This window comes from Centroberyx affinis, unplaced genomic scaffold (genome assembly GCF_046629955.1).
Source record: "Centroberyx affinis isolate AG114_WGS23_722 - 3 ecotype Tasmania unplaced genomic scaffold, CSIRO-AGI_Caff_v1 ptg001245l_1, whole genome shotgun sequence".
Taxonomy (NCBI): domain Eukaryota; kingdom Metazoa; phylum Chordata; class Actinopteri; order Beryciformes; family Berycidae; genus Centroberyx; species Centroberyx affinis.
In genome coordinates this window covers 555,751-577,725 of record NW_027279756.1, presented here as the reverse complement: position 1 = coordinate 577,725, position 21,975 = coordinate 555,751, and the positions used below count along the sequence as shown (strand labels likewise).

General features: G+C 45.2%; 2 protein-coding genes across 4 annotated transcripts in view; one reads left to right on the top strand and one right to left on the bottom strand.

The window, feature by feature from the left end:
* The window catches only part of arhgef25a (Rho guanine nucleotide exchange factor (GEF) 25a), a 45,430-nt gene extending 27,906 nt beyond the window's left edge, over window positions 1-17,524 (top strand). For 2 of the 3 annotated variants that reach the window (XM_071524871.1, XM_071524873.1), the window contains 15 exons: window positions 2,728-3,035; window positions 3,638-3,748; window positions 8,120-8,244; window positions 8,503-8,569; window positions 8,980-9,083; window positions 9,368-9,437; window positions 11,266-11,355; window positions 11,709-11,801; window positions 12,282-12,332; window positions 12,454-12,531; window positions 12,661-12,852; window positions 13,135-13,315; window positions 13,552-13,781; window positions 14,151-14,285; window positions 15,361-17,524. In XM_071524871.1, coding sequence (XP_071380972.1) covers window positions 2,728-3,035; window positions 3,638-3,748; window positions 8,120-8,244; window positions 8,503-8,569; window positions 8,980-9,083; window positions 9,368-9,437; window positions 11,266-11,355; window positions 11,709-11,801; window positions 12,282-12,332; window positions 12,454-12,531; window positions 12,661-12,852; window positions 13,135-13,315; window positions 13,552-13,781; window positions 14,151-14,285; window positions 15,361-15,492 — 1,967 coding nt within the window. In that variant the 3' untranslated portion in view covers window positions 15,493-17,524. The remainder of the gene's footprint in view (window positions 1-2,727; window positions 3,036-3,637; window positions 3,749-8,119; window positions 8,245-8,502; window positions 8,570-8,979; window positions 9,084-9,367; window positions 9,438-11,265; window positions 11,356-11,708; window positions 11,802-12,281; window positions 12,333-12,453; window positions 12,532-12,660; window positions 12,853-13,134; window positions 13,316-13,551; window positions 13,782-14,150; window positions 14,286-15,360) is intronic. The other variant, XM_071524872.1, reaches the window with a different exon arrangement.
* A 2,077-nt stretch (window positions 17,525-19,601) lies between these two features.
* sp5l (Sp5 transcription factor-like) lies at window positions 19,602-21,172 on the bottom strand. Its single transcript, XM_071524896.1, has 2 exons — window positions 21,119-21,172; window positions 19,602-20,639 (listed from the first exon to the last, which is right to left on the bottom strand). Exons 1-2 carry the CDS (start codon window positions 21,170-21,172, stop codon window positions 19,602-19,604), a joined length of 1,092 nt encoding a protein of 363 aa, XP_071380997.1.
* Window positions 21,173-21,975: the final 803 nt, after the last annotated feature.

Below are 21,975 nucleotides of genomic sequence, written 5' to 3'. Positions count from 1 at the left end.
TCTCTCTCTGCGTTGTACAATTTCCTCACCGTTTCTGTAAAAAAGCTATTGTACACGTCCCTGTAGTGGCTTGTGCAAGGCTTCACAACAATACAGAGACGCAATCTCTGAAGCTTTCCAGGGTCAATAGGGAAACTGACCCATATGCACGATGAGCAGCGGGTAAACTGCGGAGCCTAGTTGCCATGGTGACAGATGCAGATATGATGATCCTCATTATAGAACCAGTGAATTATGTCGTCTTGGCAAATCGTAAATCTGTACATCTGACAGCGCCACTGCGTCATTCTGACACACAGTTTCGGATCGTTCTGTGTCACTGCTGCCTCCCTTCCCTGTCAGTTTCCCCCAGGCATGGAGGTGGTGTCAGCCTCTCTTCCACCCATGTCTTGATAAGCTATCTCCGCTGATGTCTGGAGATGGTAAGCGGGTGGTGTTACTGGCTGTGTCTGTGCACTTTGGCACCCTGAACCCTGACCTGGCTGAACCTGAGCGTGGAACGCTGGGAAACACAAACCTCATGGGCCTGGCCCTTGTTAAGGTCACAGAAGCTGGGGTTGAGTTTACATATCACATGTGCTCAGCATCATTTTCATCCCCTCTCTTCTCTCTCTAGTTGTGATCCTCCAGAGATGAATACAGAGATGGTGCATGCATCGCCTCAGGTTTTTTACCAGACCATAAATACAACGGCTTTGAGATGTTTTTGACATCCTATTGTCCTCTCCTTCTAAGATATTTCACAAAGAGCAGCTAAGCTTGAACTCAAATTATTGTTTCTTTTTTGTGTCGTCTCTCTGTCTACGGACCCGTCCACTGTTTGTTCAAAGTTTCCTTCCATTCCCCCCAGGATTCAGGCTTCTCCCTTCTTTGTACCCCTCTGCTCTCCACTCCTCCTCTCTTCCCTCCGTTCATCCCCCCATCCTGCCAGGCTCAGATCTCCTTACACTCTCCAGTCTTTCATGTGGATGGGGGGGATGGTGGAGAGGATGAGGAAATTGGCCACCCTGGGATCACACACACACACACACACACATGCATGATGCCTGTAAAATATGGCAAGACATGCTGGAGAGAGGTTAGAGGGGAAAATTCTCCCTCTGTGAAGGAGACACACTAACGCAGACAGCCTTTGGTTAGCAGTTAGGATCCCCAAAAAGTGTATTCCATCATGATTGTGAAAGATTTGTGTGTTGGGGGCAATGTGAGTTCATGGCGGTGAGTTGTTTTGCTCTGAGGTTAGCCATCTCTCAAACACTGTGCCTAAGGTTTTACGATGGACAGTGGGGGACTTTTTTACATACCTCTTTCTCATCGATTGGAACACAGGCCACCATTGTATTTCTGAGGGAAATTAATTGGATGAATAAAGTGTGGAAAAGCTCAATCACTTTAAACATGAACGCTGAAGGGGATTGTGGATTTATGCTGGCTTTGATGTTGGAACACTCACAAAATGGGCCACACCCAGCGTGGCTTTACTGAGCAGTCTGCGTCCTACTGTTGTGCTCTGATAAGATCTCTGTGTCTCATATAGAGAATACACTGAAATTAGGTCAATCCTCTTACAAACAAATGCATAGCAAATTCACAAACTGCATAGAAAGTATATTTTTTATGGAAACCAAAGTTGAGCAAAGCAGTTCTTCCACCAACTTTCTCACATCCAGCGTGGAATCCCAGAATTGTCCCAGAAGTGTGAAATAGCTGCCATATTTGAACAATAATAAGCCATGGCAGTGAGTCCTAGCAGGAGAGAGTGTTTCTCCATCTGTAGAAGAGTGGTGATTAGGGGTTAGAGGTCAAGCCCAGGGCAGGAAGATGGATGGGAAGCAGGTCTGAACTGTGTCCACACACAATAGATAAAAGACCCCAGACACACATCTTAGGAAGAGCTATCTCGGGACTGAGGAAGGCAGAAGGAAGGGTTGGGCGGGTGAGGAGGGGTGGGAAGGGAGGACAAGACAGAAAAAACAAACAGACCCAAGCAAGGATCTTCCCCTCCACAAAGGATTAAAGTGGACTTCCGGTCCCAACCAACCCCCTGCTCACTTCCCATGTCCTCGTGACATCACTGTGCAGGAGCCGATCTGCAATTGGTCAAGGGTTTTTTTCAGAGGCTCGAGGTCACATGACATCAAAACTTGACCATCCTGACCTCCGCCGTCTGCCTCGCATCAGTGTGTGTGCTGATCATGTGATTTGATGCACGGCTCAAATATAACAATTATGGTCTGCTTGAACTAATTCTAAACAGAACAATGCGTCTTTTATGGTTCAGCTAACAGCTGCACAGCTGTGTTTGAGGAGAAAGCCTATTTATATAGCAGCCAGTCTTTATTTTGATTTCTCTCCACTTCTCATCCCCTGGTGTGTTGACGTGTCTTCTGCCTCCAGTCCTCCATCACCTCTCGCTGACCTGCACCAATCTCCTCACAGACCACCACTTAGCAGTCAGTCAGGTGTTTCCTAGCTTTAGACCAAATGGAAATGGTCTGTTTGCACTGTTGTTCCTGTCTATAGATTAATTAATTCACTGACTGTGCTGGCCTGATGTAGACCGGTAGACAGTCTAGGTGTACTCTGCCCTTTGTCCTTCGTCTTCCTCTAGTCATAGACTCCCATTATACAATTGTTTATCAGTTGTCTGCTGTACCTCCACATTGTTTTCCCCTCAGACGCTCAATTCAATAACGTTTTGCTCTCTCTCTCTCTCTCTCTCTCCAGACTCGTACTCGGCAGCAGGCAGCGAGGGCAGCATCTCCACCTCTGTGGCGTCTCTTCCCCCCCAGGCGTCAGGCAGCTCGGCCCCCAGCTCCCCAGGCTCCAGACGCTCCGTGAGCACCCTGAAGAAGTGGCTGACCAACCCTGTCCGCAAACTCAGCGCCGGGGCCACCGCTAAGGGGGAGCGGCAGGTCCGCAAACTGGAGGGAAAGCCCCCGCCTCTTCCATCCCACAGCCACAGCCAGGATCTGGGCAGCCCCCCTGGGCCTGATGAGCCCCTCACGATCCTGCCTGTCACCCACAGAGAACTGGTGAGAAGTTTAGCTTAGCTGTAAGTAGGATGTATTGATGTTTTTTTTCAGGTCACATGAACTAAGCAAACAAAACTTTTTGCCTGCTGGCTTTGCGGTTTAAGTTCCTTTTTAAACTTCCATGAAATGAACCACCTCATAAGTAAACTCATTAGCTTGAATGATTCCCACACTATTGTATCACAAGGGCTTTGTGTGAACAGGTTCTGAGGTAAATAGACAAAGGATTACTCCTTTATGAATACAAACTAAAGCCACCATCCTGACCACGGGTTGTTTACACTAGGTAGCTTACGAATATCAGCGGAGACACATGTTTGATGTAGTGTTGATCCGTGGACTACGTATCATGGCAGGTGATGACGCTGTTATATAACAGCAACACTGCTGGCTCAGCCTGGAGGAACTCACCCTGACACTGCTGCCATGTTCTGTGACTCATGTGCCCTCTTTTCCTGTTGTGGTGGGTTGTGTAGCTGCCTGTGTGTGTGTGTGTGTGTGTGTCTGTGTCTGTGTGTGTATACGCATGCTATGCAGATTTTGCATCATATTGATATTGTGCTAATCTGACACTCTTGTGTGTTTGTGTGTGTGTGCTCCAGGAGTGGAAAGATGGCCTGGCTAGCCCCGAGGACCTGTCACCTGCTACACTACAATCCCCCAGCTACCTAACTGATTCCCTGATGGGCTGCACCTCGCTGCCACACACCCAGGTCAGTCTACACCAGTGATTCTCAACCTGTTTTATGTCAAGGACCCCTAATTTAGTCCATATTAGGGCTACAGACCCCCATTTGATGAGAATTTATCTCTCGAACCCAAATATGAGAATATTTTTATTGTTAGATATGATTTTGTCGAGAATTCCAGCACTATCTGTGTTGTAGGTAGAGAGATAACAGTGAAACTATGATCAAAATTGTAATTGTTCTACATCCTGTAATTGTGTTGACTTCTTGTAAATGAAATAATGGTGAAGTTTAACAATTCATCAATTTGCTGTGGATCCCCTGGAACTCTCTCAAGGACCCCTGGTGGTCCCCGGACCCCAAGTTAGTACTGTAGTACTAACAGTGTATTACTACCAACCTGTACTAATATCTTGTATCTGGATCTTGTATCTGTATCTTGGATCATACAGACTGCACTACATATGCCATATAAAGATAGCAACCAGCAGGACGCTGGTTTCTGTCACTTTCTTAAAGACATATTATTAAATCACCATCTCATGACATGATGCCAGAAAACCGAGTATGCCTTCCCATTTATAGAATCAATAAACGGCTATGATGGGACTCAAGCTATGGGGAGTAAATCCACCGCTGAATCAGTTTACTGTAGACAGTCCCTAAGAGGAGTAGTAGTGATATTCACAGTGAGGATCCAGCCTGGCGGGGAGGTGACATCAGTACTCTTTGTCTCCATGGCCCTTCAGCCAGATCTGAAAATGACTAACTCTACCGCTGCTGGCTGCGCTCGGCTATCAAACGAAACAAACACACACACACACACAAGCTTGTGACTGCACACGCACAGACTCATACAGATACACACACATATACACACATACACACACGTGCAGACACACACATACATGCAGCGGAATCTAAATGAATACAGCTCTCTCTCACAGCAGATCAATGCAGAGGGCAGGGTTTGACAGCGACCTGTGTGATGGATGATTCACATTCACCGTGTTACAAAAGGACATGCCTGGAGATAAATAGGAAATGGCACCAACTGGCAGATGTGATGAAAGATGACTCCACTTCTGAGAAATGACAAAGAACACTATGTGCACATACGCTTTCATTTTCCCATCAAACATTTGGAGTCGGTTGCTTGTAGCAATGGAAAGTCTCAAGTCGAGCGTTCAAAGGTTCGCTGAATGCTGCGAGATGGAACTGTTGCAAAGGATTTGGTAGAACAGCAGTAATGCAGCATGAACCGGCAGTGGCTGAGCCCTTTCAATGTAAAAAAAAAAACATATGTTATCAGGAGTTGGAGCATCGCGGAGTGAGCCCCATTGGTGACTCGACACCGGAGCACTTAAGCCCTAATTTCAGCCTCAACAACACATCAAAAGCCATTAATGGCACGATTACATCAGAGGGATGAGGTCAATGCTTTGGTGTTTTTACTGCCAATCTTTGGGGAGGGAGAGAGAGAGAGAGAGAGAGAGAGAGAGAGAGAGAGAGAGAGAGAGAGGGGGAGAGATTAAATTATGTAGGTCAGTCATCTCCAAGCCGTGGTTTCTGTCTTTCTGTTCTGCCCTCTACCCCACCTCCATAGGCCACATGTCCACTATGATATACATTCTTGTTATTTCCAACTCCCTTTCCTCATGCTGGTGTCTGTAATCTGATCTCTCGACCACAGTGGAGCAGAGTTTTTAATCACATGTTTATTGTTTATCGGTCAATGGAAAATTCTTGTAATGATATGTCAGCAGTTAAACAAGCTGGGGCTTCAAAATAAGCCAGAGCTGCATATCACAGTATTTATCAAAATTGCTTTCAGGAAGAATAGTTAGTACAGTTTCCCATCTTGACCCATAGAAGAGCTATGGATTGAAGAACAGTTTCTCACTGAAATGGGAAAAGTGGGGCAAAAGACTGAGGGGAAAGGAGCAGAGATGTTATCATGAGCTCTGTTTCCCTTTTCCCCATCTCTCCACCTCTTCCCCTCAGAACGTCAAAAACAATGTCCATATTTACAATTAATTTGGTCTCATACTCACTCTTAAAATCTTACTTTTCTTAAAACAAGTGAAAGATTCTGCCAGTTGGGTTGAGAGATCAGTTCAAACAATGTGGCCAGTTCTGTGAAATCTTTTTCCTTTGGTTTTCTGTTGATGAAGTTTGAGTTTCTGAAGGTACTAGTCTTTCCTTTCCTTTTCCTAGTCTGTTCCAGCCTAGTGCTAACCCATTTCTTCTTCTATTTATTCCAAACAAGCTGCTGCTACTGCTGCCGGAAATCTAAAATGCATCACTTCCTCTGCAAGGATTTTCCTGGGAAAGACATACCTGACACTGGGTGTTTGATACAGCAAATGTAAAATCTTTCATGAACTAGGTATAGGATGATTCACCATTGTGTTATATCAAGTGGCCATAGAGAGTAGCAAAATGGGCATTTATTTATATGAAAATGTCCCAGATTATGACTTTAATGCTGCTGTTTAGAAAACCTTTATAAAAGAATTCCAAATAGCACCAAATAACCTTCTGCTATGGTACAACCCTAAAAAACTGTTTTCTGGTACTATATAGAACCATTTTTGTTAAGAGTGTAGTATCAAGATAATGACAGTTGATCCATAAAAAATCTTCCTAGTTTTCACTTGAAACAAAAAAAAAAAAATAAGAAGAAAGAAAAATAGATTAAGACTCAATTGACCAGTTAAGATGGATATTTTTCGCAGCATGGCCGCCGAACGAAAGCAAGATTTCCCTGCAAGAAAAACAAGCGTGATCTCAGCTTTTATTAAAACTCCTTGCCGGTTTTGACTTTTGCTTCTGGGTAGAAAAACAAAACATGCAACAGAGGGAGTGAGAGGGGGGGGGATTTTTTTTTTCCTGTGGGCTTTGCCAGAGCACATCTGGAAGTGATCAGGCAGCCAGGGAGACCTGTCAGCCAGGCTGGAGCTCTCCTAGCGGGGCAAGGCGAGCCAGGGGAGCGAGGGCCTATATGGAGCCTTTCTGTCTCTCTCTCTCTCCCTCTCTCTCTCTATCTCTCTCTCTCTCACACACACACACACACACACACACACACACACATGCACACACACATTTTCACCATGACAAAAAAGAAAGCTCACAATCTGAAGAAGCCAACAAGTCTATCATGGAGACAGCAGGTGAACAAGTTGAACTAGGCCAGAGGATATGTGGGTGGTAAAAAGGAGCGAAGGAGAAAGTCTATCTACCTGTTTGTCTATCTATCCATCCATCTATTTATTTCTCCATCAGGCTGCAGTCTGCCAGGGGAGTCTGAGGGATTAGATGCGTGTCTCTGGTCTGCATGTGTGTGCCTGCGTGTGTATGTGTGTGTGTGTGTGTGTGTGTGCAGGTTTGTGTATGTATCTAAGGTGGGGAGGTTCTGCTTGGCTAGGACATTGGGACACAGAGGGATTTAGGTGAGGACAGACAGCTGCTCCCATAGGTTTACACAGCCAGGAGCGAAAGAATAGGCTAAACAGAAACGACTGAGCGCGAACAAGAGGGCTAAAAATAGAGGGGAGAATTTCTTAAGTAAAGAGAAATGTACAGCGAGATAGTAGTGAGTCATGTGGTGACCATATAAAGGGGGGATTGTGCTCATTGTCAGAGGGAAGTAGGTTACACAAACATGAGAGTTATGTACGAGCTGGAAGGGGGTATCCACTGAGCGGGTGATGCTTTTACTCTCGGGCTTTGTTGTGGCGTGGACAATGACTCTATATCTGCACCAGGACCCCCGCAGGAAATCATATCAATTCCAGGAAAAAGCGTGAAAAGGAGGTCATGTATACGCTGCATGAATACAATCGATTAGATCAGAGTAACCTTGGTTTTTCCTGTATGGATTTCTATTTTCAGCATATAAGCTAGTACTAGGAAAGTCTGACGTTAGATGTTAGTGCAGTAGTGCTCCGGAAGTAGGAGGATTATCCGACCAAACGATACCCATGGTGACAAATAAGCATTGATGGAAATGTGTGACTTATTCCCATATGGGTGGGACCGCTCTCAAGCCATCAACTCATCAAGAACGTCAGCTCTCGTCATGGTTTCCTATAGTTACAGAGCCTGTTGCTCTCTGTCACTTTCCCTCCCTCTAACTCTCTGTCTCTTACTAATCTCTCTCCATCTATTTGTGGCTTGTGTGCAAAGCCCGGACCATTAATGGTGACAATCTGAATCCGATCTCCTTATCATTCTGTCTCTGTTCCTAGTGCCTATCTGCTCTCCCTGGTCACCTTGGCAACCTGCATCATTACCATCTCTCTCCCTCACTTCAGCCCCCTCACCCCTCCCAACAGTATTGACACTGGACCACCTACTTGTCTAATAACCAATTTCTCTGTCTGTCTGTCCCAGGACACTCAGTCCACCAGCGTCCTGCCAGATGACAGCGGCTCTGTCTTGATGGACGACACCTCCAGCCAATCGTCAGCCGCGGCCGACACGGAGGAGGAGAGGAGGAGTGCCTTAGAGAAAAGCATGTATGTGTTTCATCAATACGAAGGTCCAAACATGTCATTCATCCCCACTGACTCAAAGTTTTATCCTCAAGGCAACACCGAGCAGCCACATATTTTGTAAATGCTTGCTTCAAGAAGTGCTGTGTGACATGGCAGACAGTATTTACATATTTTATATTTATATCTTGACTCTTTGTAAAGACCTTTCAAAGAAAGACGCTCTGTCTTCTAATAATGGGCTCTCTAACACTGATCCTTTCTCATTTTTCATCTGCACAGGTACGTACTGAAGGAGCTTATTGAGACAGAGAAGCATTATGTGGCAGACCTGGGGCTCATAGTAGAGGTAAATCTTACACTCTGGTGACTGAGAAAATACCATCAGCACTCAGACAGAGGGATCCAAGTTATACACTTATACTCTAAATCCTTAGCATCGCAATACCTCCAGTTTCAGCTTTGGTCAGGCTCCAAAACCACCGTCTCCATTCTTAAGCACATTTTATGAATTATTAGTTTGAAGAGTATTATGTTGCAAGGCAATCCATCTCTCGGTGCCTGAAATAGCTGAAGATATTTTGGCCTGAGGAGAACTGTCGCCCTCTGAAAGTTAATAAAAGCTCAATAATAGCCGGTGTTATTGCTACAGTGTGTTTTAACGGCATGGCTATATTTACAAGTGTTATTCGAAGCCAGGTGAAGTATTTTTAGGTGTGAATGAATTTCTGTTGAGTTGGCTCTGTTTTTCTATCCCAGGGCTACATGGGCACTATGAACTCTAAAGGTATGCCGGAGGACATGAAGGGAAAAGACAAGATTGTTTTTGGGAACATTCACCAAATCTTTGACTGGCATAAAGAGTAAGTCCCTGACTGCTGACTACATTTCATATCCACTTGCATGTGTAGGTCTATATGTGTGCAACAGAGAGAGTTGCATTCAAAGCACTGGACAAAAAAAAAAGATTAGCAGAGGATTGTGTTTGTGGCTATGTGGAAGTCAAAGGAACAATGGGTCAGGAGACAACTCTGACCTTCCTTGTTGGCTATGTGCATGCTTGTCCTCATTTGTGTGTGCTTGTGCGTGTGTGTGTGTGTGTGTGTGTGTGTGTGTGTGTGTGTGTGTGTGTGTTTTCTCTGTGTAGCTACTTCCTGGGTGAGCTGGAGAAGTGTTTGGCAGAGCCAGAGAGACTGGCTCAGCTCTTCATTAAGCATGTGAGTCTGACAACTGTGCACACACATGGACACACATAGGCACACACACACACACACACGCACACACGCACACACGCACGCACACACACACACACACACACACACACACACACACACACACACACACACACACTTTTGTCAGTGGAAGCGTCTGGGTCTGCTTCCTGGTGCTGTTTGGCGAGAGAGTAAATAGAGCTGAGAAAACACGCAAGGAGCTCCTGTTTATCCTCCACCGTGTCCCTTTCTCTCTCTCTCTCTCTCTCGCTCTCTCTTTCTCTCTCTTTCTTTCTCTTTCTTTCTCTCTCTCTCTCTCTCTCTCTCCCTCCCTCTTTCTTTTTCTCTCTTTCTCAGCTGCCAGCGTCTCTCCTTCCACTTCCCTGTTATTGATACGTCTCAGTCCTGGCTGTGTTTTTACAACAGAGCACACACCAAACAGTCACACTCACACACATACACATACACACACACACACACACACACACACACACACACACACTCACACTCACACACTGGCCAATTTCCAGTCTGGACTGGACCGGTCAGGAAACACCAGGGAAAAAACAGTCAGAAAAGACAACATGAATAAGACGAGGAATAACAAACGCTTAGCTGGAACCCTTTGATATGGAGGCTTATATCCACCCAAAACAGCGACCTACTTCTTCCTCTGTACCTTGGCTCAAGAATGAAGCGATGTGATGTGTGGGAGAAAGATATACTCTGAAGTATATTGTTCTCAGAATAGAATGGAGGTGAGCGGGTATAGAGAGACGGGGCTTACACAAGGAGCAGAATTAGATTTATGTTTATTGGTTAAGTGGTGGCACATGCAGACCGAGTAGACATGTTGGGTAATTTGACCAACTTGGCTTTGCTTCTGGTCTGAAGATGATTGAGTTAAAACGTCTGGGTGTCTCTCTCTTTCCCTATATTCGCTTTCTCTGCGCCTCTTTAAACAATTCAATAAGGCTGAGCCCGCTGGGTAATCGACTTAAAAAGCCTGTGGGGGAATAAAGCAACTTGTAACTAAATCTAAGCATGGTGTCAAACTGTGAAAACAAGCAGACTGGGAACATGGCCCTAATGAAAAGCAGAAAGAGGTGAGAAGGTGCCCAATCCACTTTTAACAAGAATTGTATCACCAATATGCATACATACATACACACACACACACACACACACAAGCATATAAACACATGTAAACATGCACCCATGCTGGTGTATAAGGAACACATTTCCTCACACGTGCTCAGAGACACTCATATTTCACATTCACTCCTCTGCATACGTCCTCTGCAGCGTTGCATGATGTCCATCGTCAGGTGCAGCAGCTTAGTCTCCAGGCTACAGAGCCATGCAGCCGGTTGCTAGGTAGAGTCCTATATCGGCGGGCTCTAAAAGGCTCTGGTTACACGTAGAGTAACCTGGGTAAATTATACATAACCTGATGCTCATCCACACGTAACTCCATTAGGGCTCCCAGGTCTGCCACAGCTGCACTCTGCTGCCAATTAGTCACAGTAGAGTGGGCCCTGACCAGACAGAGTCAGCTTCAAAGGCCCTCGCTCCAAGACAAATCACTATTGCTCTGCTATCTTCCATCCCAAACAGCAAACAGAGACATTGCACATTGATTTTTGTTGTTTTTGCTTGATTCCAGGTGCATTTTCCTTATTTGTAAAGTGATTCAAGATGTATTTCTCTCACACTGAGACCTGTGTTGAAGTTTTGTTGCTTTTTTTTTTTTTTTTACCTTGTGGCATATTTGTATCAAAGGTTTTGTCTAATGGTTTAGTAACAAACTGCTTGTTTGGCTTGTTTGATGCAGGAGAGGCGTCTGCATATGTATGTTGTATACTGTCAGAACAAGCCCAAGTCGGAGCACATTGTCTCGGAGTACATCGAGACTTACTTTGAGGTGAATATCTCTCATCACACACATGCATATCCACAATACGCTGGGGGGATGTTGCTCGCTACACAGACCTGTAGTTAGTAAGCTGCTTATTATGCATGAATGTCTCAAAGTGCCTATAGCATACATTATACATAGCCAGAGGTGTATGTTTTGAGCTGCCATTTATATTTTACAGTATAATCACTTCCTTTTCATGGACAGTAAACACAAGATAAATGGACCTACTGTATAATCCCTGTAAGATATTGTCATATTGACTATTAGCTGCCACAGTCTGTCATAATAAAGGCTGTGTGTGCTGTGGCTGTCATGCTGACTGGTGTTGTGTCTGTTGTGTCCGTCTGTGCTGTCAGGAGCTGCGACAGCAGCTGGGCCACAGGCTGCAGCTCAACGACCTGCTCATCAAACCTGTCCAGAGGATCATGAAGTACCAGCTGCTGCTCAAGGTGAAACGCAGGGCACCGCTGTGCTGTTGATCACCCACCCACACAAACACATATACACCCACACACACACACTGGTGTCCACTGAGCAGCCGTCTGACACACAGCAGGGTCAGTCACTGCGTTGTAAACAGACAAGCACACACACATTCACCCCTCTGTTCAGAAACACTGACTGACACTGAGCACAGTGTTTCTACAAGCTAAGTTCCAGTCAGAGAGGAAGCGGTAAAGAGTAAGGCATGACGAGCAACACTTTTAGAATTAATATGAAGTGGAAATATACATAAAAGACAAGTAGGTCTTTGAAGGTTCTTATAAAATGCCGTCCCTTGTACCAAACTTTGCCAAACTTATACCCCCGGCATTCACATGAATCGTGGGCTCAAAGAACACCCATAAATACTCCTCCAGATGTCCTCACCTTACACCGACTAGTAAACCTGGAATGCTCTAGTGACCATGCTGTGTTTATTTGAACAGGACTTCCTGAAGTATTACACCAAAGCTGGGATGGACACAGAGGAGTTGGAGGTGGGGTGTTCTGATGCATAAACATACTGTTTAAAGCACTATTTAAAATGCATGAGTTTATGCAAAGCTATGTTTGGCATCAGGGTTCTTAATAACAAGCTCTCTTTTGTCTGTGACACAGAAAGCCGTAGAAGTGATGTGCTTTGTGCCAAAACGCTGCAATGACATGATGAATGTGGGCCGACTACAAGGCTTCGAGGTAAGACTCTGGAATTTGGAATATCCCTCTAAGTCTCGAAAACATTTTTCATGCCAGCTATTCAGGTTTTGAAAGCCATACCGTAACCACATCCTTTGTTTGTTGTGTTTCTCCTCGCCACTGTCCCAGGGGAAGATCACAGCCCAGGGCAAGCTGCTCCAGCAAGACACCTTCACCGTCACAGAGCAGGACAGCAGCTTCCTGTCCCGGGCCAAGGAAAGACGGGTCTTCCTGTTTGAGCAGCTGGTCATCTTCAGCGAGCCAATCGACAGAAAGAAAGGCTTCTCACTCCCCGGCTACACCTTTAAGAACAGCATCAAGGTGGGTGTCTGCTGAGCCTCTGCAAAATCTTATCAACCGCACAGGATATTGTAGCAAAATAAAGTATTCAAAATGAGAAAGTACAACAGTTTCTCCCAGGTTTGAGTTACACAAGAGATTCACACCGCACTAAATCTAGCCTAAATCAGCATAGGTTATGTAAGACAGTCCCAGGGCAGGGATCGGGGTTTTTGGAAGCTTGCGTGCGTTAGTGAAGTATTTAACGAGCAGCACGGCAGGATGGCCTCCTCACAGATGCTAGTCAGATGTGATTTGTTCCAGGTGAGCTGCCTGGGGGTGGAGCCCTGCGTGGAGGTTGATGCCGGGCGCTTTGTGCTGACGTCACGCAATGCTGACGGGAGTGTGGTGCGCTTCCAGCTGCAGACCTCCTCCCCCGACATCTGCAGGGCCTGGGCCAATGATGTGGGTCAGATCCTGGAGACCCAGCGCAACTTCCTCAATGGTAAGACCCAACTGCGGAGCCCACCGACAGCCAAAGCCAGACCTCCAGATCCATAACTCATGTTTCAGCTTATTTTCCATTTATTGACTTTGTTGTCAGCTCACAGTAAGCAGATGCACAGTGTGATTAAGTAAAGACACCTATATTTGACCTCACATGATATAACACTTTGTAAATCATTCAAAATCAGTAACAGAGCTTTATATGAATCCTGTCTGTTCCTCTGTGTGTTTCAGCCTTACAGTCACCTATTGAGTACCAGCGGCGAGAGAGCAAGTCCAACAGCCTGGGCCGAAGCATGAGGCCCCCTCTGTCTGCTGCCTCTGCTCTGCGGCCCCACTCCTCCGCCTCCATTGACCGCCATAAGCTGCCCTCCCTGCACTCCCACAACACCTCCCTGCCCACGCTCTACCTGCCCAGTCAGGGCCAGAGCCAAGGAGCCAGCGAGGCGTACTCACTGCGGGACGTAGGTTCCTTTCACCGTACCTTTCTCTACCCTACCTACCTCTGTCCTGCAGCTGCCACCCATCCAAACACAGCAGTGCCGTTTGGTCACAAGACACCTAAGACACATTTTGGGTGCAGGACTGGAATGGGCTGCAGCTGAGCCTGACAGACTGTACACAACTAATGGATAGATACTGTAGGCTGCTGTCTTGTTGTACTCATACTTAGTGCTAGAAGTAGCAGTACCAATACAGTCATTTACCTCCAATGCACACCCACAAACACAAAATGGAATAGAAAAGGACAAACATACACATAAACATCAAATGGTATTATGTGTATGCCCTTCAGTATTGGTGAGTGACCTGCCTGTTGTTTGTATTTGCAGCCCACTATGGTCCAGCCGTGCCCCACTGACCCGCAGACTGTTTCCCCGTCACACATCCAACTGGCCTTTACTGATCAGCCAAACTGCCAAGCTGTGTCAAATGGGCTGTGCACACCCACCGCACAAAGTGCACAGGTAGCATTCACACACACACACACACACACCCACACACACACACACACAAAGACAAAGGTCTCTATATGGGGGGCTTGCTGTAACAGTGAAATGTAATTATGGCGCACATATCTGAACACTGTGCTCTAGGGTTGTCTAGCAGTCATAATTTATCACCAGCGTTCGGAAAATTAATAGCAAAACAAGGCCAGGGGAAACTAACCACTCGGGAAATAATGGGCCATTGCAGGAAGTCTAACAATAATTCCAATGTGCTCATTAATGTTAATTAAAAGATGAAAGACTTTGGTAAATGGTAACCATTTATCTAGACACACATACAGAGAAGGGATTTGTCGAGTCAAAAGGAGAGTTACTTCTCCCCCTATTGGATAAAAAAGGAATTGGTAAAAACTCAGGATATTTCTGAAGGAAAGGGATCACCGTTTGTTTGCTGTCACAGGCAGCTAGATACACTTGATTCAGTGGGTGGAATGTAAAGTAGGGAAATTCCAACATATCAGTGTTTCACCCAAATTCTAAATTTTCCACCCAGCTGTCCAAAATTCCAGGACCGTCTGTCCTTACTTTGAGGTTTTCACCATCTGGCTAGTCAACAATGGGCGCATCCTGTTGTTGGGCTTTAGATTACCATTAACTACGTCTCTCTCTGTCATCACTGGGCACTTGTCGTTAGTGGGGCCATGCTGACAGGCCAGCAGTTGTTGTTCTCCACCTATTTCTCTATTTACCCAGGCTGCATGGGCTTGGTACATAACAAACAGGAAACAGACTGAGCCAGGCAAGGAAGTCAAAGATGCCAAAGACAGATAATTGTTTTCTCATACTAGTGGTGGGGTGAATAGATGGAACTTAGGCCAATGCATTTTGGGATTGAGGCAGTAAACAGAAAATTGCGCTCTGCTGATATTTACCTACAATTACCTAAAGGTTTAGCAGGTCATGCACAGGAACAAAAAAGTAGGGCATATATTGTTCTTTGTTAGACTCAAATTCAGGATGAGGCTTCCTTTTCCATTCAGTAGTTATGTGAGTGAGCCCCCGGCTGTGTGATTAATGTTCCCCATCTCCCCAGCAGAGAGCAGGAGAGGGCTGCCGCAGGGGTCCGGCTGCTGACGCTGGGAGCCAGGCTCCAGTGTCGGGCCCCTGTCCCTCATCTGGACGACGCTCCAGCAACCTGACCCAGCTGGCTGAGGATGACTTATGAACTCTGACACCATCTGACTCCAGGGCCAGGAGAACAGCGGCTAACACCACAGCTGTAGAGACAAGAAGACTCGTCTACCGTCTGTTTGTGTTATTATTGTCGGGCTGGGCCCTAACCTGGTTCAGTGATGATTTCCGGAGGACAGTGAAGGAACGTCAAGGAATATATGAAGGAATAATGGGCTGCAACTATAAAGTGACTTGGCTCCTGTTTTTAGAGAGCTTTTCAATGTGAGGTGACTTGACTTGGCCACCGCCAGTGTTTATGAACAGCACCCAGTGAAATGTTACTGGGCTGAGAGTACAAACGCTCTACACTGGGTGTTACGGCAATTTCTGCTTTTTACCATTTTGAGAGTTTGTATATCTTACTCTCCTCTCTTTCAAGGGGCAAGGGGAATTTGTTCAAAGAAGATAAAATATCCATTCCTGATTGGGGCGGTCACTGGAGTTATGTGTGTGCTTGAATGTGTATGTTTGTGCAACAATGTATGTATGCGTCTGAGTGTATGAGGGTGTGTACAGGATTGGCAGCGGCTCTTCTTGTAAACACTCTGATAAACTCCCTTATTAAAGCTCTTTGATCTGAAGAAGAGCACTTTCAGCTTTTTCCTCACCCTGCTGGATTTTTCTGACGCCCCTTTGTGAAGACAAACACAGCTATATTAACACATAATGTCATTCCCCTGCTGACAATTGAGTTCGCTGTTTATGTAGACAGGAATGGGAAAGGCAGGACACTTGATCTGAACATGCCTCAAGGACTGGACTCACTCGAATTTCAAGTGAAAGTGGAGAACTTTCTTTCTTGCCACGGTGTTGAGAGCCCCTATGCTCTCTTATTCTGTTTGACTGAGATTGGCCCTCGTTTGATCTGGACAAAAAAGGAGTGAGGGAGCCCCCTGGAGGTCCTCTGTGGGCATGACGTCACTTCAGAATACTTCTTGCTCAACTCTAGTGGAGTTGCTGATGGTTAGACAGGTGCAAGAGTCTGTAACTATATTGGAGACAAGAAGACATGGCCATTTAACGGGACTGCTGTGCTGACCCAAAAGCTCTGCCTGCAACATCTCCTTGGTGACTGACTGGCATAGTGCTACTTTACACAGATCTTTCTTTCCAGGTCAGAATGAGTTGCTTGTGGTTGGAGGACACGGCTCCTCAAAGAGAAATGCATTGGTTTAAACTAATATGAAATTCAGTTGTTTTATTAGTCAAGTCCAATGTTGTCATGTCATGGCTGTGCACCATTTCAATATTCTCTGTTCGCTTTTGCCCATATACACTACATACTGTACAGTGCTGCTTACCATAATGCCAAGCTTACATTTCCACTTGTAAGATGAAGAATGAAAGAAGTCAATTAATTTTACTGCTCCAGTTGGTTAAAATGAAGGATATTACTTGATAAACAGAAAGAAGCCGAATCTGCATGCTCTCCCTTCCTCACAGTGCCAAAAAACGACCGTAGCGCAAATATTTCATGCTCTTACTCTATAGTGCAGATTGCCACTTGTCTTGCAAGTAATGATGGAACAATCATAAATATCTGTCTGATTGTATGGACTGTAATGCCTGAGTAACTAGTGGCATATACTATACATAAAGAGGAGACTAGATAGGTTATCCTGTCAGTGTCAGGTCAGTTCCTCTTTGTGGCCAGTAGAGGTCCCCACAAGGCTTTCACGTCCAGTTTAGTTGGATCACACAGCTGCACCAAAGATCAATAGGCCTCATATTTCAATGCCCTCCTTGAAGCAAAAGCTGCTTAACAGTCTATCTCCAACAAACCCAAATTAAACAGAGTGAATTGAAAGGTGAGAAATTAGGTGAGTGGAACCATCTCACAGATCCCATCAGTAGTTATTGTGAGCTGGCGTGTTTTCAGGCATTTTTGCATGTAACACAAAGGAATACCACTACAGAGAACCAAAAGAAAGATATGGACATAAGACCAAGAGAGGGGTTGGTTGATGCCATGTTTGACTGAGTAGAATCTGTTGTATCATATCAAATAAAAAGTGTCTTTTTGAAAGTAAGTGCAGTGTTTGGTCAGTGTTTTAATTTCACTAGACTCAGAAATTGCACTGCAGTGTTGTACTGAATTTTCTCTACAATCTATCTTGATAGAGCCTGTCCCTTTCTCCTTTTGATCAATCAATAAATCAACAAAGAGCGTAACTTTGGCCATATGGACCAGGTGTTCCCATGCTTTTTCATGTGAAGGATCCCTAAATGGATCAACATTAGGCCACAGACCCCCATTTGATAAAAAATATGTCCTTAAATAATCCGATTTGAGGAGATTTTTGTTGTTAATTATGTTTAAGAATAATAATTATATTATTGTGTTATATTACTGTCTATACTGTAGGTGGGATGAACCACTGTGGCCCGAGTGAAACCTATGATCAATATAGTAATCCGTATACATTCTCACATTCTGCGAACCTTGTGAATGAAATAATAGTGAAATTAAACTCTTCCTCATTTTGCTGGGGACCCCCTGGAGCTCCCCACACCCCACTTTGGGAACCATTGATATAGACAAAGGCAGAGCATTTTGCTTGCTTAATTTTCAGTGTATCATCCCCCTAAGATAAAGTTCAAACAGGCTGGAAGACAAAGAGAAGGAACCCCTGGATGAGCTGACATCTGGTTGGCTGGCCTCTGAATAAAGCCCCATTCTGGGCAGTAAAGCGGGGCTGATCGTAACATGGCTGTGATATATGGAGGCTGGGGACAGAGGGGGGAAAGGGTATTAACTTTCACAAGGGTGCAAAATCAAAGGGAGTTCCTGTCACCACCGAGGGGGTCTCAGCAACAGGGGTCCCATTCACAGGGAATTCCTCTCCAGTGCTCTCTGTTGCATCTGTTGACTCAATCTTCTCCACTGAGAGAAAGAAAACACTCATTAAAAGCCACATGACTGTGAACTTGATTGCAGAAGGCGAGACAACCGACCCCCATCAATGGGATCAGTATTTACTTTGAGGTGTGAAAATCTTTGATCACCCCACCATCTCAGGTCTTCTTTGGGAGTTTCTTTCTTCACACCAACGACACAATGAGCAGCATTTGTATTCTGAATGCAGTCAAATTATCATGTAAATAAAATGTTAGGTGTTTTGGGGCTTGAGGGCATTCTCAGAAATTCACACATTTATTGAATGAGGTGGTAAGAGGGTTAATACCGTTAATTCAAACTGTTACTTCACTTTGAGTCTTGAAGATGTAAGGAAATAACATTATTAGAAGCAGTGAATTTGTTTCAGCAAGGATAATGTTTATTAAAATTTACATGCGGCCATAACTTCAATAAAGTTGTTCATGATATTTATACATAATTTACAAAGAACTTACAAGTTTAAAACGTTTGCTTATCTGGAGCAATGGTGTTTCACAATGATAAATATACTGATTAAGAGCAGATGAGATAAATCTGTAGATCAAAGAGGCTCGCGTTTACATTTAAAAAAAAGATCCCTACCTTGAAGCAGACAAATTAAGATACTTTTTTGAATAAAAATCAAATTATCAACAGCAACCAAAGCATTATTCCGTACTGAATCTATTTTCAAAAGAGCAAAAAGTTGAATTTTTATACAGCAACCTTAAGCTGTACTAAGGCATAAATTTATTTCAACATGATAATATGGACAACATACTATGGTAAAACTGGAATTTTGCCCATGTCTGCCACCGCCTTAGAAATATTTACATCATGAATTTTGATTATAAAAAATCGAATTATGGTCGTGGATATTCATAGCAGTTTGTAGAATTTGAAACAACTCTTGATTTGTCATCAGCATGAATCAGTTTTGATCAAACAGATCTCTCATCTGTTTGTGTGGCATCTTGATCAGTATAGTGAATGTACCAAAACTCACACAATCACTGAAAAAGGCTTCAAGTTGTCTTACAATTTACTCAAAATGGTCTCTGAATATTTGAACAAAATTCTATTGTACTCACAGTACCTAATTAATGCTGAAGTCAAAAGTAGGGCTTTGACGACAGAAAATGGAAGAGGAGCTGGATGTTTATGGAATCGTCACACAGTCTGCTCATTGCTGTTTGTTTTGTCTAAATGGTCGACCACAGAGATTACTCTCTCTTGATGGTGGCGAGCAGAGGGTCTGTGGGTCCGTGCTGTGAAGGCTGGCCAGACCTGCTCTTCCTGGTCTGGTGGGTCTTCACATGTTTGGAGAGGTGGTCACTCCTCATGAACCTCTTGCCACACTGCTGGCAGCCAAAGCGCTTCTCTCCGGTGTGCGTGCGGAGGTGCCGCTGTAGCTCGTCTGAACGTGTGAAACTTTTCCCGCAGAAGAGCCAGTTGCAGATGAAGGGCCTCTCCCCGGCGTGCCAGCGCAGGTGGGCCTTGAGGTGAGAGGTCTTCTTGTACACTTTGCCACATTCTGGGATGTGGCAGATGTGCAGTCTCTTCTTGCCAAACTCCAACCCCCCGCCGTTAGCCTGGCAGTTGGGGCATTTGCAGCGTCGACAGCGGCGCGTGGAGCTCAGCAGGCCCTTGGAGGTTCCCTGGAGAAGTGCAGCTATCTGGGGCTGGTGGCCCAGGACCAGCTGCCTGCCCAGGGAGAAGGGATGGTTTGGGGGGGCGGCATTGGTTTGGGGTAGGCTCCACCACTGCTGCGCTTCCTCCACATGGCCTCCAGGCAGGTGATGCCTGGCTGAGGAGTTCTGGAGGAAGCTGGGGAAGTTCTGTCCCACACTGTTGTGCTGAGGATAGTAGGGGCTGTTGCCCTGCGGCTGGGAGGACAGCACTTTGACCGGGGAGAGTTCGAAGGAGTAGGACGAGGGCGGTTCAGCCGGAGGGGTGAGAGGCAGCTCATGGTGGTGGTGGTGGTGATGGTGGTGGTGGCCCAGGCCAGACTGCATGTGTCCAGGGAACTGCACCTTGGGCACTGTGAAGGTCATCTGGTGTGTGCTGAGCGCTGAGTTGGGTGCCATGTCGTTGCTCCAAAGCTGAAACATCCCTGATGTTGAGCTGACTGTGCCCTCGTAGGGGAACTGGGAGCCTTCTGAGCCCATTGGGCCTCCCACCTGCCAGGCCTGGCTACAGGTGGTGGCCAGGAAGGAGAGGGCGTTAGGTGCTCCCTCTGGAGAGGAGCTGGGGGTCCGGTCCTGCGAGGGGACACACATACACACACCAGAATTTTATATCAGCCACCATGCAGCTAACTGGAAAGTTTTAAATAGATCTTTTTTTAAATTAGTATTTTGTGTTAAATAATGCAAAATATTTAGAATTATATGTAATGTCCCTTTTTGTTAAAGAAATTGTGTTTAAAAAAAAATGCTATTTTGACATTTATTTACCTTTATCTGAAATATCCAGTTTTTACTCTTAATTGTCTCTTTTTCTATGATCGCGTTCACTGAAATGTATTTTAATACTAATACAATAAATAGTAATTCATTTCCCAATTACGCGTCGGACACATTAAACATCCAAGTCAACTTAAAACGACTATAGAAACATTACGCGCGTTCATTCATTACGCACAAGCTGTGGCGGATGCGCTTTTACGCGCATCCAGTAGCAAACATAAAAGCGCAATACATGCAGCCTAGTGTATTGTCAAAAGGATTATACAACAAACCTGTAAAAAGGTGTGCAAAAAGTTGTCAGTCCTTTGTATCGTCAGCGCAGCCATCTGTCCTTGCTCCTTCTCCACACACCTGCAGTACAAACCGCGCCGAGAGGCAAAGACGCACCAGTCTAAACGGCGGCACTGAGCGCGCGAGGAGAAGATGCTCGCATTCGGGTCTTGGACTTTGTTCTGTCCTACAAGGCTATAGGTAATCCCGCGTCATTCAGTTGTCCCGCAGTCCACTTGGTCAAAATTTAGGAGCGCTAGCAGTCCAAATCATCTGGTCTTCTTTGACAAGAAGTAGTAGCCTACTCAAGCAGCCGAAGATGCCTTTTGAAGTTCGAGGAAGAGGCGCGCGCAGTAAATCCTTGCGATCATCTCAAAGGCGCCCGGGCTGCATCTTCTCTTTATAGAGAGAAAAGATCCTCTCAACGGGGTCTCCAGTATGATGCAGCAGAGCCAGTCAATAGAGGGGGATGTAAGGGTGGAAGGAGGGGGGCTACATTGACTATTAGGTGAAGGGGTGGGCTACTCATAATTTCACTCAATTTCAACCAAATGCTGACCCCACGAACTGACTCCTCCTCCAATTGTTCTGAAAAAACTTGAGGCATGATAAAGGATCTTCTGTAATATCTCACTTTCAGGGCATGATATTCTATTTGAACTTTCCTGGACGTGTGTAATTACATGTTATATCCTTAATTTTCAAAGGAAACCTACTCTACAGCCATTACTGTATATGATTTAAAGAACATTTCAAAGAGCTACCATTTAGTGTTTCAGCACAATTTCAGCAAAAGTATCTACATTTATGACTAAATTGCACGCTAGAACAAATTGCTTAGTCTGTTAAAAATCTAAGA

Bases quoted from the DNA above. Each gene is read 5' to 3' on its own strand.
- sp5l (XM_071524896.1), bottom strand. From the start codon at position 21,172: ATGGCTGCGCTGACGATACAAAGGACTGACAACTTTTTGCACACCTTT. The intron at 20,640-21,118 runs GTTTGTTGTATA...GTCCCCTCGCAG, and splicing joins TTTTGCACACCTTTTTACAG to GACCGGACCCCCAGCTCCTC.